General features: G+C 34.3%; 2 protein-coding genes across 2 annotated transcripts in view; one reads left to right on the top strand and one right to left on the bottom strand.

Moving 5' to 3' along the window:
- Positions 1–1,279: 1,279 nt before the first annotated feature.
- On the bottom strand, positions 1,280–14,710 carry LOC144443288 (lysM and putative peptidoglycan-binding domain-containing protein 3-like). Its single transcript, XM_078132724.1, has 2 exons — positions 14,217–14,710; positions 1,280–7,372 (listed from the first exon to the last, which is right to left on the bottom strand). Exons 1-2 carry the CDS (start codon positions 14,538–14,540, stop codon positions 6,860–6,862), a joined length of 837 nt encoding a protein of 278 aa, XP_077988850.1. The 5' UTR covers positions 14,541–14,710; the 3' UTR covers positions 1,280–6,859.
- Positions 14,711–15,930: 1,220 nt separating this feature from the next.
- Positions 15,931–20,305, top strand: part of LOC144443079 (stimulated by retinoic acid gene 6 protein-like) — a 12,441-nt gene continuing 8,066 nt past the window's right edge. Inside the window, exons 1-6 of the mRNA XM_078132452.1 lie at positions 15,931–16,088; positions 17,370–17,451; positions 18,137–18,222; positions 18,808–18,950; positions 19,351–19,471; positions 20,039–20,090. Coding sequence (XP_077988578.1) covers positions 15,931–16,088; positions 17,370–17,451; positions 18,137–18,222; positions 18,808–18,950; positions 19,351–19,471; positions 20,039–20,090 — 642 coding nt within the window. The remainder of the gene's footprint in view (positions 16,089–17,369; positions 17,452–18,136; positions 18,223–18,807; positions 18,951–19,350; positions 19,472–20,038; positions 20,091–20,305) is intronic.

Here is a 20,305-nt window from a genome sequence, read left to right as displayed (position 1 = left end):
TATTCGGAATTTTTTATCGTTTCGGGGAATATCTTTTTATATTATGAGTGCAATCCGGAATACCGCGAGATTATATATACATATTATGAGTGCAATCCGCGGAAAACTATTGCAGCTACGTTTTCACTTTTCCTTTCAACAATCTAAGAGTAACACCTGTTCCTTCTCCATGTTTTCTGTATAAATCGAAATTAAAATTTTACTCACTGCTTCGAAAATTATTGGCAGGACAATATTACTCTTTGACAGCTTTTGGTCACGCAACAGTATTTAGTTGAATTTATGTACCATCTGGTCAAAGTAGTCTTCGTCAGCTTTGCGTAACTAAAATACTACACCGACACTGTTCGGACGACAAGATACAGGGCGGCACAAAGTCGTTTCCGGAAAAGCCGATGTAGTGTTACGGGCTCGATTTCTTTTTGGCTGTTACGTTTATTGTCGTTGGTTCTTTTGTGAGCACCCATAACAGGTCAAGAGGCCGAGACTGTAAGATACGTCGTGACGAGGCGTTGGCCGATGTTTGAGGGCGCACCGTCACGGCGTACCTTACAGACTACCAGAGGCCGTGCATACCGTGCACTACATCGGAGAGAAACCCGCCCCCTTAACCTTGCGGTCGGATGATGGTGCAAAATTTTTAGCCTCTATGTCCCCATTGACCGTCTCTCTTGTGTCCATTTTTTCTTCAGTTGGCATTATAATTTACTCACTGATCAACAAGATAAGAAAGTATATGAAACGATAAAAGTTTTATACTCTTGTAGTATTGTGACATTTTTAAATAAAAATTTTCATACAGAGAGAATAACATCGCTTTCCCTTGCAGTTTCCTTGTTACACAGGCACACACTTACTAGTACATGTACTTACTTATATGGCACAGTATTAGGGACATTATTATGGATAACTTATTTGACTCGCCTCAACAACTTATTTGGCTCCTCGATAACTTATCTGACTCGACATCATTTCTGAATCGTGTATTCACCTGTATATTCGTCATGTGTACTTCCTTACACACACACACACACACACACACACACACACACACACACACACACACACACATTTACAGCACTGCCAAAGTTATTAACTTGTGCTTATAAGTTATAGAGCACTTTTCTCAGTTAAATATGTTCATAGTATTTTTACAAATGTGTTGAACTCAACTGGAAGTTCATAATTAAACAGCATCAATATATCACCTCTACTCCTGTGACAACTGATAAAGAATACACAACAATATGTTAAATTAAATGGTTAAAATTCATATCTGGACTTTATTCTCAAGTTTATTTCAATAATAGTGTATGCCATACATATATTTATATTTTTTTTACACAGTAATTCATGAGGTATCTTTGATATCAAAACTTATTCTAGGTGAACAGCCTCATATCAAAGATGTAAACATTCAAAAACCACACACCTTGTCATTGCGTCTGTCAAAAATTCACAATTTCCCCCCAAAAAAATCTGAAGCAATAAATATGAGCAGTAACGATTTCTTGATTACAGGTTTTTTGTTTTGGCTCTCTGTCATGAAAATAAACACTTCAATTATCCTTAGTTAGTAATTGCACTGCTACACTGTCATTAAAATTGATTGTTACCATGGCAACACTCAGATCCACTGTACGACAAATGAAGCAAAATATGCAAATTTAAGACTGAAAAATTTGTTGGAAGTACAGACTGACATGATAACTTTTTTTTGTCCGATATATTTTCACTAAACCTTTTTCAATGGTATATGTAAGTAAGCCACTTAACAAATACTGGGTTGGTTAGTGATAGGAAGCAATCATTATTGCACCATAGATTCTTACGACTTCTAGTTTTATACCTTCTATGTCATGTTCTAGTTGTCTGGAGAAATACGTCAATGAAGACATGGCTACTATCTTATCCTTTCTTTTATCTCATCATGATTTGTTTTCACCATACAACACAATGTCAATCTTTTAAAATATCATTATTTGTTTTACTTACACAACTTTAAATAGTGTCAAAGTGTCAACTTTCAGTTTTAAAAACACAAATGATACATTTTCAGATAACCTAATTTTGTATACTTGTTTTTTTACACTAGATTATCATCACGTTGGAATCTTTCATTTTCAGTGTGCAAGACTAATTTTCCCACTTTTGTGTATGACACACATCAAAGTCTGGGATTTGTATGTATCGGTAACTATGGTAACACAAGTCTAACTCAATAGCTATATCCCCTCCATTTCTGGGTCACATGATCTTGAAACCTAATAATCATCTTGTATGTACTATTGGTAAATGTAATCAGTGTACTCAGGTCAAAGGTCAGACCCATAATCCACTTTGAGACTAGAAATTTGTTATCACATGTCATTTATATCAGGATTAAGACAAATAAATCTGTTCTCAAATTATTTCCATTCCTTGCAAAGTGCGAAGTACTTTGGCATATCTACAGGACATTTCATGTTGTATTCCCAGACAAGAAAATAATGTACTAGTATTGAGTTCAGAAAATATTCCTGGGAAGTAAACAAAAATCATAACTTTTTTTGAAAAGTAAAACATAGAAATACAAGTGCAAGAATAAGTATACATGATTCTAAACATCTTTCCTACATATCTATATTGTCCAAGTACCCTGTCTTACACAAGCCCTAAGTTGTCGATGCTTTAAGTGGAAAGTTGTAGCAAGATGTACCACGGTAAGATACAGTACACATGAATGGTAGATACCATAAGTAACATAGTGAGTGCAAGTTTCTGTTTGGGTGCTAAAAAGGGATATGTCCCCAAAGTCAATCAGAATCACTTTTGCTTACACAATGAGATGATAGTAAAATAAATTCATAAGGAGGGAGGAGACAACAGACTTGACAAAAATAATATCTGTTCCCGTATTCAAGTCTTATTCATGAGAATATTGAAATAACAGTCGTGTACATTACAGATATTGAAATAACGCTCGTGTAGATAACAGAAATTGATGTAAGGACATGTTTCTGTGTAAAGTTAAAATATATTATGAAATACTAAGAGTGCAGTACATACAGAAATTAGTATTATGGGATACATATACCTGTGTTTTTTCGATGATATTCTATAGTTGCCACAAATAGATTTGATACAAATCTCATTTGTCAGGTTTTAATGAAATTATTCTGTATTTTATGCCATATTTGTTTCACTTTTTAATTACAATGAAGTCTTAATATCAGTTCTATATCCAACCATGATACCTCTGTGATAGAGGGATAATCCCATAGTAGTAAACATAGATAGACATACCCTTGTGTATTATGCATGGTTTTTAAGATGGGAAAAAACATCAGCTGTAAAAAAAAAACTTCTCAGCAAATAAAGAAAAAAGAACTGTCCTTCATGAAATATCTTATAGTTTCACTATTAATTTCAAATCAGTATATAACATTTTCTGAACTACCAAATTTTTTAATGGAACCTGAAAATATTGCATTTGTTAATATTATGGGATACTCTCTCACACTGTGAAACATGCACTGCTAATATAGACATTCTAGAAACATGCAAATAATGAAATTGAGTCCGATATGAAGAGCAGTGCTGAATTTCAAATCATTGCAGTTTCATGGTCCAACCTTACACTTTGCATGCATCAAGTATGCACAATGTTTTTTTTTGCTAAGTTTAATTGGGTAACCCTGGTAACAGAAGGGAGGATGCCTGACAAAACTGACATTAATTTCCCATACATTGTACTATAATTTGGCTTTCGAAATCCCAGTATTAAAAGTGACAGACGTTTGATTTTACTTTGTATTTCTGATCCTGAGCAAAATAACTTTGCAGGTTTACACTAAGGACAATACAGTTATTTCCATTCTTAAACTGATGTGTGTATCTTTATACTGAGGGATGTAATAGAAGATACTACACTACATTTCAGTCTCCTTCAATACATAGTAAAGCAATCACAAAATAATAATATATGTAGGGTCTGTCAACATCACATCTTCTCGAAGGTTTTCAAACTAAAAGACAGATAACCTTTTTAATAAATTCAAATAAAATATTGAAATACTCAATCTCTATAACAAGTTGAATACATCATACTGAGATGGGATAAATATTACTTGCACTAACAATATTTAAAATTCATTACATGCACCAAGGAATATTGTTTTCATAGTTCTAAGTCATATTCTTCACAACAGTAATAATACTTGTGTTATGATCATTCTCATTGTTTTTCATGAAATATGTTTGATAACATGCTATACAAAACTTTCCATGCTCTTTTTGTCAATATTGCATTTAGACGATGAGAATGACTTTAAGGTTTTATTATAAATGTTCTCATTTCACCATTACATCTCTTGATCTTTTTTTCAAAATTAGAAGTTTTTTGTTGACATCACATCAAAATAACCATGGAAACATACTGTAAGATGTGTTGTATCCTTCTGTGGTCATTGGTCTGCTCTAAATTAGCTTAAAATGTCCGACATCATGTTTATCTTATTACCTTTTGCCATATAACTGTAGTTGATTGGCTGCAACCAGCACTGGTTGCAGAGTGTTGACAATAGTTTACATTTACTACAGAAGTGAGTGTTGGTTGATAGTGTGGTATGACATGTCATATCTCACAGACTAGTGAGTGTTGGTTGATAGTGTGGTATGACATGTCATATCTCACAGACTAGTAAGTGTTGGTTGATAGTGTGGTATGACACGTCGTATCTCACAGACTAGTGAGTGTTGGTTGATAGTGTGGTATGACACGTCGTATCTCACAGACTAGTGAGTGTTGGTTGATAGTGTGGTATGACACGTCGTATCTCACAGACTAGTAAGTGTTGGTTGATAGTGTGGTATGACACGTCGTATCTCACAGACTAGTAAGTGTTGGTTGATAGTGTGGTATGACACGTCGTATCTCACAGACTAGTGAGTGTTGGTTGATAGTGTGGTATGACACGTCGTATCTCACAGACTAGTGAGTACTGGTTGATAGGGTGGTATGACACGTCATATCTTACTGACTAGAAAGTGTTGGTTGATAGTGTGGTATGACACGTCATATCTCACAGACTAGTGAGTGCTGGTTGATAGGGTGGTATGTCACGTCATATCTTACTGACTAGAAAGTGTTGGTTGATAGTGTGGTATGACATGTCATATCTTACAGACTAGTGAGTACTGACTGATAGTGTGGTATGACACGTCGTATCTAACAGACTAGTGAGTGCCAACTGATAGGGTGGCATAACCACTCATATTCCATGCTCCACAGACCCAGTGGAAGCACACATTGTTGAAAATATCCCGATCTAGAATGTCTGGAAAAATAAACCCTATATTTTCTGTTTAAATGTGTACATGAGTCCAAATGAGTCCATATTATTAAGCAAATCTTGAAAAATTTATAACAAAGTTTTGACATTTTGAGTTCTCACCATGACATGAAGTTGAGTGATAATATTCAATCTATGTACATTTCATGGTTATTTGAAGAGATGTCAGATTTTGATTAACAAATTATTTTGTCAAACCATTCACGGAATTGTAATGCTGCCATAAGAACAATTATAATAATAATACTTTCAAATGTTTTGTAGTCCAACTTTACATCATCAATCTCAAAATATGATCCTTTACACATTCTCGGATAATTTCTTTTCACACGAGAGAACTGGATGAATTTTACGTCAAACAGAGAAAAATGTGTGTTAAATAAAACATTAAAAGAAACCATAATTTGCTAAATCTATATTGTAGTTAGACACTTACTTGCATATTCATGATTGCAATGATATGTCCCCCAAACTATCACATATTCATACTTAGTACAGTGTTATTTCTGGTAGAATTTGCACTAAGTACAAGACATCTTTGATTGTTAAAACAAAGTCAGTAAAAGAAGGGTGTATGCTAGAAGAGACACATAAAATATATTTTTTCTAACTTTATACCTCTGTATTGATACCATTATACCAATTACGCCTTTCATTCTTACTGCTCTCAGCCATTTACAACTATCATTGGTTTCATCACTGTAGTTTCCATGGTGACAAAAGTGACTTCCATGGTAACAGTATAATCTCTTAATTATAACTTGTGTGATTGGCTTGCTTTATAGGTGGTATTCTAATCTTTGACTTCATTCAACCTTGTAAAATGCTGAAGATCCGCCATGGTAACCGGTACCATGGTAACCGGTACCGTACAAATTCAGTATAGGTAAATGTAAAGTATTTGTGTGATAACTTCTTTGAATCATAAAAAAGACAGGACATTGCTATGTGGTCTTTCTTTATACCCAACAAAAGTTGTTTTTATACATCTATCCCTAGGAATGACAAGGTTATTAAGGTTTTCTTTATCATTTTGGTGCGAGATAAACAATTTTTGTAAAAGTAGCACACGTACAATGTTTTGTAAATTTGGGATAAAATAATGGAAGACAGTATCGTATAAAGTGTCTTCCACTAGACACACTTGGTACCAAGCATCTATCCAAAAGATCAATCAAGGAATACATGTGCTAAGCTGAAGAATAGAGGCATTTGTCAATATTTCATTGTTCGAAAATTTCAACATGTGTTATCATGATTTGATTGGCACCTTTTTTCTATTTTCAGAGTTTGGATAACATTTGAAGAAATACTAATTCCATTTAAGCCATCATCATATGCTGTGATGCAGAAGAAATGACATGACATAGCATCCCATCAGAGAACAACAATTTGGAAAAACAGCACTCAAGACTGGGGTGGTATTGCCGACTGGCCAATAATATGTGATGTATGACTTGTTTTCAACAGCTGGCATCATGGGAAGGCAGGTAAACTACATCTACATGTACATACATTCATGCTGTTCATGGATGAATAGAATCACTGACACGCTCTCTAAAAACCCAATAAAACAGAGGTGTTAGAATACCTACTACAAAGATAATGATAAGCATTGCCCACCATTTCATGCCACAGGTGGCACCGTCTACATGATGCTTAGGTGGTGAAAGTGGTTGAATGTACCTAGCAGATAAAATAGATGTTACTTCTGTAAGAGAAGTTTTCTCAGTCCTCGTAGAGTTACGTATCTTCTCTAAATCTTTGTCCATACAGCGTAAAAATTCTTCTGCTTCTCCATTTTCTCGTAAAGAGTCTCGTATACTAAGTGTTCGTACTTCAAATACATTATCCTCGTCCTCTTCGTTGTCTTCAATAATAGATTTTGATGTTTTTGGTGTTGCAGCATTAGGACGCCGTCTTTCCTCTTCATGTAATTCTGTTAATAGTCCATATCGTTTTATAGGTACTTTTACAGATTTAAGTCGGTAAAAATCTTGCTCCGTTATGAGGTTGTTAATTCTTTTGAGTTCTGATATCTGAAAATAAAAACATAAATACAAATTATGATATGTTTGCAGTGATATGTGTGATTTGTCTTCTACAGAAGGCCTCTTCTGAGTCAGATGTGTCAATTTCCACACCTGTATTTTAGATAGGTGGCATAATACAGAATCGATTAAACTAACTATCCGGGTCCTCAAGTATAAAAAAAGCAGCTACATGTATAATGTTCATTCCCCCTTTAACAAGCCACGATGTATCTTGTCTCATATCCCCCTCATCATAAATAGGTCTGTGTAATATACCTAACTCTATAGTATTCCATAATAGTTTTATTCTTAAAAAAGAGCTGTCTAAGCATTAAATGATTTTAATATCATACTTTAATATTATTATTGAACATTGTTAAATCATTACCATAAAATAGCAGGCAAGGTACAATGTGCTAGTACATGTATTAGTAGGAAATACAACTTTGCATTAACGTATCTCATTATTTCTCTTACTTTATAATACATGTCAAAAGTGTACTTTTTGTGCAGTGCTATCATGTGACAAGATACCAAGACAATTAACTGCATACATATGTATAGGTCTATCTATAAAAATACTCAATGCATTTCTTTCAACCCCCACCTCCTCCCTAGTCTGTAAGGTACGCCATGATGGGGTACCCTCACACATCAACCAACCCTCCAACAGTGAGAGGAGGCTGGTGAGGGTGCATACATCATGACGTATCGCAGTATTCAATATACAGACATGAGTCAAGTCAGAAACATATCATGTATTTTGTAGTTTCAATTTTGAGTGATGTATTCTAGTTTGTATTTTGATACCATACTTTTACCTACGCAGTGAAAACAGGAAGACATACTATGAACTGAATTACTATAAATATACATTTTCAAAAATCTTTAACCACATCAATTTCACAAATGTTTTCACAAATGTTTCCACTGATAAAATCTATTAATATAATGGTAAATAAAAAGATGTGCTTGAGAGATAGATAGATAGATAGATAGATAGATAGATAGATAGATAGATAGATAGATAGATAGATAGATAGATAGATAGATAGATAGATAGATAGATAGATAGATAGATAGATAGATAGATAGATAGATAGATAGATAGATAGATAGATAGATAGATAGATAGATAGATAGATAGATAGATATGAATGGAATAAATTTAAAGATAGCAGGCATTTGGGATTTCTGTTTATATCATTTTCCTAGAATCTAAAACACTGGGTGTATGTAATTAAGATATGGATATATTCATGGTGTAATAACGAGATAATTTATTCAATAGTGTTGAGTACATTTTGATGCCACATGTAAGACTACATATTCAAAGCAATGCAGAGTTGCTATACATTTCCTTCCATGTCAAATTATCTTGATATAGTTACCTATGACATACAGAATGGTAGACTGAAAGATTTACTGTTATTTGCACTCCATACTGCTGTCTATTCCCTGGTGTCTATTCCACCAAGTGACAGCAATGTAAGCACAAACAGCACGAGAATGAAGGATGATGGCCAGTTTGTGTTATTAATATTTTCATTGAATGAATGAATGAATAAATGAATGAATGGATGAATGAATGAATGAATAGGTGGATGAATGAATGACTGAATGGATGAATGAATGAATGAATGAATGAATGAATGAATGAATGAATGAATGAATGAATGAAATCATACAGTGTACAATGTAGTTCCTGCCATATACATATACACAGTAATTTAATTTTGGTAGTCTAAAATGACATTTTATGATGAATCATTCTGTCGACTGGTTAATTGAAATCAAATTAATAGATGGTTTTCAACAAAAGTAACTGAAAATATTTTTAGTCATTCTAATTATGCATAGTGTTTAATCCTTCACAATATATTATCTGTAAATGTCATACTGTTTAAGTCTATCAATTTGATTTTTGACAACCGTACAGGTGCTTGCATTCATACAGACAGTGACGTCTACAAAAACACACAGATTATCACTCATCTGTAACATATTGACCATTATGTACAGTTATCTGCTGGTGTAACATACTGCTGAACAACTCCATTATTTAGTAAAATCACATATAATAAAAATTCTCATATATCCCTGCCCATGTATAATCGACAAAAGTCTCTATGACAACAAGTGAAATTGACACACACTGCCACATCACATAAGCTGGTTGCCAGGCATTTTATAGACTTTGAAGACCAACTGTTCGTGTTGTTCTATTTTTACACAAATGGAACAGAAAACAATAATTTTCATGTACACACATCATCAGTTCCACATTACCAAACAAAAACTTTGCTATTATTACCCATTCATAGATCTATATCACATGAAATAAGTATCTATCTAGTTGGTAAGGTATGCCGTGACAGGGTGCCTTCACACATCAGTCAACCCCTCCCTGGGAGAGAGGAGGCCGGTAAGGGAATGAACAACACAACGTATCTTACAGGATCTATCATGTTCAAATTTGTTTTCCATCAGTTCTAGAACTTCACAAATTGTTGTGAGAAATCATGTCGGCTCTGATTAATGTTTTAATATAACATTGGTAGCAGAGTGGAAGAGTATGGTAAAAATGATCACTTCCCTATACATTCAGTATTCAGTATTTTACAAAGGTTTTAAAACCAAGGTAACAGAGGGGAAGTCTGCTAAAATATTAACACTTTCCCATACTATTTACCTTAATTGTAAAACCACTCTCTCAAACCAGCATTAACCTGTATCATTTATTGATAATATGTTAGAATTTCAAATAACAGTAACAACTTGTAACATAATCTCTACACTATACTTGAAATTAATCAATAAAAATATTTTCAATCAAAGTAGGTTTTGTAACCTGTAACATATATATTACAATTACTTAGTGAACAAGATACAATAATGTTAGACAGTACAATACAGTGATTCTTGGAACCATGAACAATATAGTCGTCATTCATAATAATGTTGGTTTTTATATAGGCTAAGCGCTTTCCCACAGAGTGCTTTACAATTATTATCCATGGCACAGATCTATAGCAACACAACTTTTTACTTCCTCAACTTCCTGAAATACAATCCATCACAGCCGCTGTAAGTGCAGATGATTACAGCATTCACAAAGAAACCTCTATCCTACCAGGTCCCCAATTACATGTATACTGTTGGGTTAACTGAGGCACAATGGTGATTCAAATCTTGCCCAAGGACTTTAACCATTCAGATACTAAAGGCAGCATGGGGCTTGAACCAAGATACATGTCTGACTGATGACATTTTAATAAGTTTACCTACACAAAACTGTGTTGATGTTCCTAAAGTTTGATCAATGAATTGTGTGAGTGATACTTTCAATGAAATGGTCACATTCTGTGAATGGTTGTACAAGCGAACAGAGGTACAAATGTAAACCATTCACAGAATTGAGGTAAATACTAGTATACATGTACTTGCAGTAAAATACTGAAGGACCCGCTTGAACATGTATGCTCTTAACAAAATGTAAATGACTAGTTTCATTGGGTCATTTTAAACCAGGGATTTCTTATGACTAACAAATTACTAAATGTCTAATTTAGTAAATGTGTCGTTTGTGTTTTTGTACTGAATTACAACTACTAATTTAGTTAATGTACACTATATGATTACTAGACTCGTAGGTCAACATATCCGGTCTATACTATAATTTGTCAAATACACTCACTGTCAATACATCAGTTACAAATTCAAACTTCGCAAAAAAGCCTTCACATGGTGTGAAACTAGTCGGAAGATTGAAGCCGTTTTTGTACTGAATTACTACTTGAAAGACAGTACACTGTAATGTCCACATGACTCCAATGGTCTTACCAATGTGCTTGCACTTTGTAAGACAAGTTTACTTTGATTTCCATGGTGTGTACATGTATCTAGAACTCTAGTTGTTTACTGGCACAGCACTCTTTCCGGTTCACTGACTACAGTTAGTATCCTGCAGTAAGGCTAGTTCAATGTTATCGTATTCAAGGGTAAAGTTCACAAGTTCACCTCTACAAGAAGTAGTAACCTTGGTAAGGCTTGTTGCTTTACAGCTTACCAAACAAATGTCTATAAAGGTTATGAATTACTTCCACCCCAACCCCACCCCCACCCCCACTCCCACCTCCATATAGTTCAGTTCAGTTGAGGGATAAGGTATCCATGGATAATAAAAAATCTCTTTCGTTCATCACGTGTCAGAAGAGCGCAGAACAATTTCAAATCTTGACAAGCCGTTTTCAATTCTTAGAAGCAGTCATGGGTGAATACACAGTAGAAAATTAAACAGGGCCTAGGGACTTTATAAAGTTCATTTACATTTGTAGGGTCTATGATTTACAGTTTAAACATATGCTCAATGCACAGTGCTCTGATGGCCAGACAACAAGTACAGGTTACATAATATGCAAATAACATAACTGTCTATGGTGATGATGGTACAGTACTGGGTTTATTTTGAGATTGTCATCTGAAACCACAGTCGCTTGTAAACTGTTATTCCTTTCCTAAATGGTTTTATTCTATGATGGTCCTAATACAGAACAATGACGTTATTATAGGGATTGGCGATATTCTTATAAAATCGTTAGTGATGTCATTATATACCCCCTACACACATTGATACCAAGCTATATAGGGTTGGAGACTTTTCTAGATATCAATTTACGTAATGTAACAACACTGACTTTATACACTCTACTAGCAAAATAGCTTCAATTCAAAATCAACCACGGTACAACTTTAATTACAGTATAATATGTATATCATAGTATTCTATGCATGTAGTGTATTACTTTACAGATATGAGTAATGGTCAACTTTTAGAGTGACATTATCAGCCCTGTCTACCTTCTTGTACACACAGAAATCCTATCTCAGCACTCTTAGCTTGGGTAGGACTCGGAGGACTGTATTCACGTAGTTCAACAAATGTCATGAAGAATCATATATCTGCTCTTGTGTTTAACAAGTCACTGTCAGGACAGTTTTAGGTGACCTCATTGAGTCATATTTGTTCTTAGTCAAGACAGTTTTATACGGTGTTCACATTTACATGGACCTAAAAACATCAACACTCCTATCTGAGATCAGTTAAGTCCCACCTGAACAGTGGTTGCTAATGATAACAATTTGAAATGATGAAAACCTTTGCACAATTTGTTATGAATTGCAAATTAAATTGCCTGGTATTTCTGAATGACTATAACAATTTCATCTTCTCAACCTGATTAACAATCAAAAAGTTGCTACATTCTATGTAAATTCTGTACCAAAATTACTCTTCAAACTTGGTCCATTTTCATTTCGAATGACAGTTTTTAACTTTGGTACCTATCATTTTTATAGATACCTTGACATTTCTAGTTTTTTTCTATTGAAACCAAGTTGTTCATATGGGAAGACTAGACTTTGACCCCTAGGTCCTTCAGACAGTTATCTTCAGATAAGAAACATGGATAGGCTGATGTAGAATTCAATGTTTGTAAGCTAAATACAATACTACACAATAAGTTTCTATCTTTGGTTTTGTGGACTTTTTGTGGACTTTGACCTTTAGTAACCTGTAACTCTATGGCCTAACGATATCACATGTGAAAAACAAGTACATTACACAGTTGTTTTTATATATAACAAAATTAAGCTTCTATGAGATGTCAGCGTTTTTGTTATCAAACATTGGTGAGCAGGTAGAATGTACCTGAATTCCCCATTCTCTTTACTGGCGTTCCCTCACAAAATTACGGTATGTATATGGAGAAAGGATGCCAGTTTTAACTGGATTCTTTTATTGTTACCAGGGCTCCTAAAACTTGCAACGAAAACACAGGATGTTTCGAGCAATAATGAAATAAAAATCTGTCAACATAACTTTGTAAATTTGATAAATCTGTACCCTTACAAAGTTTTTTTTTTAATAAAAAGGAATATAATGAAAAAATGGGGTAAATAATATGGCACACTAAATGCTTCCTTCTATTTCTGTCCACTTTTAGAGGTAGGTATTGGTGAAATTATAGACAGAGGAAATCTGGTAGACTAACATTCACTGCAAGGGATTAGAGACTTTATATTATTACCTTGACACAGAACAATATGTCAGGTTTGGTGTTAAATCATAGGGTGAACTAGAGTGATTTGTTATGTCCTGTGTTCTAACAATTGGGATAGTTTGAATGCAGGTATTATGTTTTGAAGTAATTTCAAATGAGATATCAAATATCACATTTTAATTGCATATGAATTAGTTGGTGAATACCAGTAGTTTTGTTTCTTCTCCCTCTCTTTCGATCTATGAAGAATTGATCGATTGATGTAAATTCGATGTGAGTGAGAGTGACACCACTATGTAAACCTGTGACGTACGCGCGAGCGTGTGCTTTGAATTGAAGTGACCCATCATTCTGTGTATTAATGCTATTTCCGTAGACTCTATTGACCGGCATATGTTAATCCCCAACCAGCTGCGTGTCACGTCACCACTTTACAACTAGAACAGATTTGACTCGACATTAAAACTTACCGTTAAACAGTCTAAAGGTATAAAGATGTCTAATTAATTATGATCTAATCGTAGACAACTAGACTAGGGTGTTAATATTAAATTCCAATTAAATTGGACCAAAGAACCCGTACGCGTAACTCACGAAATCCATGAGATCTGACGGTAGCTAATACATCCATGCTTTGACATGACAGACAGACTGACACTGACAGAACTACTATTGGTAGTGTAGAGATACTCCTGTCACCTTCGTATTTATTACTGTACTGATTGGGTTATATACTTCCATCAACTGTCAAACTTTCTTTTCAACGTCACTGCCAAAAAAATACCTACCGGCACACCGTACTGAAGGGCGAAACTTTGCAACGTGTCCCCCTCGACGACTGCCCTCTCCAAGTACAACGGTTTTTGTTCTTCCTCAACGATAGTTTGTGTCTTTTTCCGTATGTTATCCTTTCCCCTTGGTCTGAGATCGGACATCTCAAGAGCCGTTTCCTCAACTTCATCCTGGTCAACATCTGCGTTTCCAAAGACATACACACGGGCATTTTGAACGTTCTGAATCTGTCCCGAGTTTGATAAATACTTGTTACGATCGTTGTGTAAATAGGACCGGCCATAGCCATCGCCATGATGAACGGCTAAACTGCTACTCATAATACGATTTCATATACAGGTGTTTTTAGTTCCAAACCAAACGAAATTTTGAAATTTTTTGTTTGTTTGGTGTAATATTTACGTGGCTAACCGGTATCCTTACTGAATTGAGCACAGTGTGCCGATCTGCTACGAAAATCCAAGACCATGTACACCACAGAACTTCTTTGCTTCCGGTTCAGTATACGCGTGCGCACTAATCCAAATTCAAGTTACCGTTGGTGGCGCTCGTCAATTAATAAAGATCAATATTGGCCAGATCATTGCGCTCATCATCTTTTCTCGACTCTTCCAATTCCGAAATATAAACTCACTACTGTTTTACATGTAATCAAAGCTATCCTTCATTCGTAGTATATGTCCAACTGATGAAATGGCATAACTTTTTCTTTTTCTGGTTATGTGTTGATACAAAAAAAAATCCATATTTTCCTCTTTTTTTTCAAGTTGACTGTCGAGATTAACTAATGGGCTCGTTTTGCCATGGATTGAAAATCTTGTAAAAAAAAAAGATTAGCTGGGTTTAATTTGATACTCATCTTAGTGGGAAATCAATATTGTACCATATGCCAGCTCATGAAGTAAATGTTTAGTTAGTGCTAAGAATATGTCAAAAAAGGGCGAGAGGTATAATGTATTGTGTCTTCTTGTCTTTCGTAGCCTTTTGGGTAGCCGTATCGAATTAGGAAAACCGTTTCTTATTGGAGTATAGTACGTTTCATTTCCATTTGTTTGAATTTGTTTGCAACAGTTGAATGCAAAGATTCAGATAAATCCGTGACATTTGGTTGGTTGGTTGGTTGCTCCATCCCTCTATCTACGTATTGAATAGTTTATATCCATTTGTGACAGGTTACTATATCGAGATCTACACAGAAACAGAATGTGTGTTTTCCAGTTCCCCAATTTTCCATCTCCTGAATCATGGTGTAGTAGTACACACACTTTTGTGGTTATTTTGAAACGATGGAAACCAAAGTAGCCCAAAAGAGGGCGCTAATAGTAATCAGTACAAACTGACAGACACCAAACGTGGGCTGATGAAATGAGGAACGTTTTGGTTTTACAGGTTTGAGTTATAAAGCCAGACATTTGATCGAATCAAATGTAATACTATATTCATATTTGTTTATTAGTATAACCATAGACCATCTGGTTAAAATTCAACAGATTCACATGGAGTATTTTTACATTTTAATATAGTTTTATGATCACACAACATTTTAAATGTCGTGGAGGTATACTTCATATTTTACTATTTACCTGGTGTGATACCGTACTTCTTACATTAATAATTACGTAAGATTCGTTTGGCAGTGGTACCATCTCTATCTTTAATCAGATGACATTGCTAACCGATAATAATCACACAGCATTCCTATGTTTCTATATGCGCCATCAGGAAGCAGATATACGTCATACCTATATTCCATACGGGTGTAACGTATTTGGAGAACTTACTAAGCAGCGTTTTGTGCTTACTTGCTTCTCCGAAATCATGGAATCGTCACGATCATTTGGTGTGGAAGGTGTTGTGGCCAGTGACAGGTAAGGAGGTTTTGTCTATTCTCAAATGTTTGTTATTTCGACATCAGGAGTACGAGCAAGTACCACAACGTTGCGGAAGTGTTGTCCGGTGTGTTAGAATCAGTTTCCCTCCACCATTCTATTATAAGTTTAATACTCGTTCTTATTGTGTGAATTTGTGTTTATATTATTGAACGATTTATTCAACGAAATAACTACATACGTACCCGGGTTCACATAGTTTGTACATAACTTGGTCGCACTATGTGAACGATTATTGATCTTGGTCTGTTGGACTTTACAAACTACCAACATTAAGATCTTATCGTCAACATCTAAACAATAACACATGTATATTAATTTTTAACATATACATGGACCATATAGTTACAGACTAGACCTTGGCATTAGTAACACTTCCTTGATTATAAAGGATACAGTCCATAATTTTCTGTATATTAACACTTCTTATGAAAGCTCTGTACATAGCATCTTAGTGTAGGAACTGAGGTCAATCCACCTGTTTTAGAAATCATACCAAGAGTACATAAATCGGGATGGTTGGTAACATCTGGCAAAAATCATGTCAAATATTACACTCTTTGTCATAAAAGCTTAGAATTTGGGTGTTTGAGACACACACAATTCTTGTTTGAAACATACACAATCCTTGTTCGAAACACACACAATCCCGGTCATAAGAGCTAAGCATTTGCCGTTTTGTGCAACAATTTACTCTAAACACAGACAAGAATATTCTTGTCTGTGGTAGAGCTAATCCAGAATTATAGAGATAAGAAATAGAATTGATAATTTAATTGAGGAAGCACAGTTAATCTCTTTGAAATGGTTACCAATAACAACACAAACATAGTTTTAACTGTTTTCAGTCTAAAAGTAGCTGACAATGTATTTGAATTCAAAGTATTCAATCATATACATTGCTGTATGATGTAAAATTTGGAGAATGTATCCCTGGATTATGACTATAGTTTTTTCTTTTGTTTCTTATAATATTCTAAAAATCTGTTGTGAAAGGATTTAATTTTTTCCATGGAATTTCCTATCATTGTGACACTAATTTTCAATTTTGTTTTTAGGAAAAAGGCTCACTTTCTTGTCATAATCCACCTTATGTTGATTAGTTGTAGTACTATGATTAGAAAGGTGATGCAATTAATCACTTATTATATGTAAAAATAGACAATTTGAACAAATCTTCTTCTAGTTTTTATTATGAATAACTATTCATGATATAGGCTTTGTATACTATTTTCTATTTTCTTCTACTTTTTCTTTTAGTAATTCTTCAGACGCCAGCAAATGCAGAACAGAAGATGTAATTCGTATGGATATTTTTGTCCATATATGCCTTATTCCCTCTGTAAGTGTACTAGCCTGCATCATTATATTACATTACTTATAATTACATGTAACGTTACATCTGTTAATTTCCATTTACTTGTAGCCAACAGTTTACTACTAAAATGTCCTCAACATATTCTAATCATCAAGAAACAATAATCTCCCTTTGAAAAAAATATGCACTGATAAATGTATTACACATGGATCAGTTATTCCTTCCACTACACTGCATTCTTGATGGTGTGTCTTGGACGGTGTCGTAAAAGAGGCTGTGGTTTACTACGACGATTCCCACTATGACATTTTTTATATTATCCCACAAATTTGTCTTCATTCAGCAGTCTCTCTATCCAGCCACAGGGACTGTGATGCAACAACCAAAGAAAAATAGTAGTAACATGAGGGGCCTTGTCACTATGAGTCAAGGAATGAGATGAAGTGATAAGATGAAAAAATAGCAGTAACATAAGGGGCCTCATTACTAAGAGTCAAAGAGTAAGATATGTAGTGATAAGACTATGATGTCACAGGGTGTATTTAATGATTTATCTTCAGAGATTGCCTATCTTTTAATAATTAGACCAGGAAGTAAATTTTCAAGAAGAAAAAAAATTCACATTACTTGTAAATGAATAGCTAAACTGTCTATGATGCTAGAAATGAATAAAGGTTATCCCATTAATCGATTCCAATTTATTCTGTAGGTGACAATTATATTGATTCTTTCCTGCCTTGTTAAAAGAAGAAAACATTTTGTCAGAGTGTTAGGGGGTCGCCCTGGCATGCTATCGTAAGTATATTTAGTGTTTGTATGGCTAGTGGTACTTCATTATTAATTTCACATGGGAAAGTCCAACTAAAAAATTGACATACTCTAGATCTGGGATATTCCTGGAAACTGTCACAGAATGAATTTAGGGTCACAAACAAGAGCTCATCACAATTTCCCTGTGGTTATTGAAATGAGAAGAGTTAGTCAAGAATTCTCAAATTAGAAAATGTAATTTTGATAATTTAGATATTCTACTGATATATACTGACAAGAGAGAAGGAAATCAAAAGGGGCAAAAAAAAAGACAATATACAGCCATCACAGTACTATAATGAATATTTCACATAGTATTAATGAATAATGTATTAGAATGAACCATAACCATGAATTCTAATGAACAAGAATGAAACTTTGAATCCAAAAAATTGGGTTGAATTATCATAATTTAACTCATATTATTGATATTTATTTCATAAGTCTTCTACCATATAGGCCTGTCAATTTCATGCCTCATGGTTTCATAAGTAGTCAAAGCCATAGACCTGTCACTTTCATGTGTCTATTTCTACACCTTATATGTGTCATAATTCTTCTACCATACAGCCCTGTCAATTTTATGGAAAGCTACAGCAACAGGTGGTCATTTGCTGTAGCATTTGGTGCAACAACCAGTATGTTGGTGGCGCTGTTTTGGGGTACATACTCAGCCTACTTTGTTTCTACTGTAGATCACCTTTGGGCTAAAGGTAAGTACATGTACACCATTCTATCAACAATCTGTATTTGATCCAATTCAGATTTCAAAAGTCCATTATTATGAATTTGTGACAGCAGTGAGTAACTGATAGGTTAGACTGTGTGATCAGTTACAAATTCTCTCATTGAGTTATTACAACTCAGTTAATTGATCTGTTACAACTTCTTTCAGTGCATTGTTACAACACAAACAAGAGCATGAACACTTTCATCCAGTCATTTTTAGCTGAACTGAATTGTGCTTTCCTTTCCCTGTGCAGGCCAAGTTGTTGACAAGTGTTTGTAAGTACACCATGATGTAGAATGTAGGTACAAAAGTCAATCTAAAATCTTCTGCCAGACTTTAACAAATGAAATTTATCTAATACATGATTGTTTTCTGTTTCACAGTTTTCATCAGTTTACTGTCAGTTGCGGAAATTGGTCTTAATTATTACCCTTTGTTTATTTGTCTTGCTACACCTTTCAAGTTAATTGGTTCAACACTTGGTTTCCTGTATGCTGGCTTGTGGTAAGTACTTGAATATGGAACTTGGAAGTATTTCACATTATATTTCTATTACATGCTAAATACTTGTATTATTTATAGTCACACCTTCATTTAATCTGATAGATCTATGGACATTTACATCTACTCATTGAAAATGTGCAAAGGAAGTCATGTCGATAGAAATTTAGAACTTTGATTTTCAGCGACATAAAAACAATAATTTAGCCACAATATGCAAAGAAAATAATTTCAAATTTTGTCCTTTTTGTTATTTTTGTTCTTAAAATTCAACCATCAGAAAGATTGCATACAGTGTTCTCTGCAATTGAAAGTGCAGCTGGAAATATCACAATTTTGAGACAATGCTACCCACAGGTTCTGTTATTATTACATATGTTTATCCAAAATTTCTGTAAAATTCATAATTTGTGATTTCCTACTGATGTATGGATATAAAAATGCAATGGTGTTTTCTGTATTGCAGTGCAGTGCAAATATCACTAGTATGTACTGGTGCAAGTTGTCATGGTTACATATGTGGTCATGTATCGTCATATTATCTCATATTTACATTTGTTTATTTTTCAGGTTTTCTGTTCAGTTATATAATATCATTGTATGTCCAAGACCTCCAACAGCTGTAAGTATAAACAACAATGGCTGTGGCTTTCTAGACAAAATAACAACAACATCAGACAGTAAAGTAAAGACATTTTGAATACTTAGATTCATATTCAAATGTCACCACTGCAATTCATTGAAATTTTTTACTTTGACAGAAATCTGACATTCTCATGTATTAACCATTACAATTTCTCATGTGACGTGCAATTAATGATGATGGTATCTCATGTT

The sequence above is a fragment of the Glandiceps talaboti genome, chromosome 12 (genome assembly GCF_964340395.1).
Source record: "Glandiceps talaboti chromosome 12, keGlaTala1.1, whole genome shotgun sequence".
NCBI classification, from domain to species: Eukaryota; Metazoa; Hemichordata; class Enteropneusta; family Spengelidae; genus Glandiceps; species Glandiceps talaboti.
This window is presented reverse-complemented; position numbering and strand designations above follow the sequence as displayed.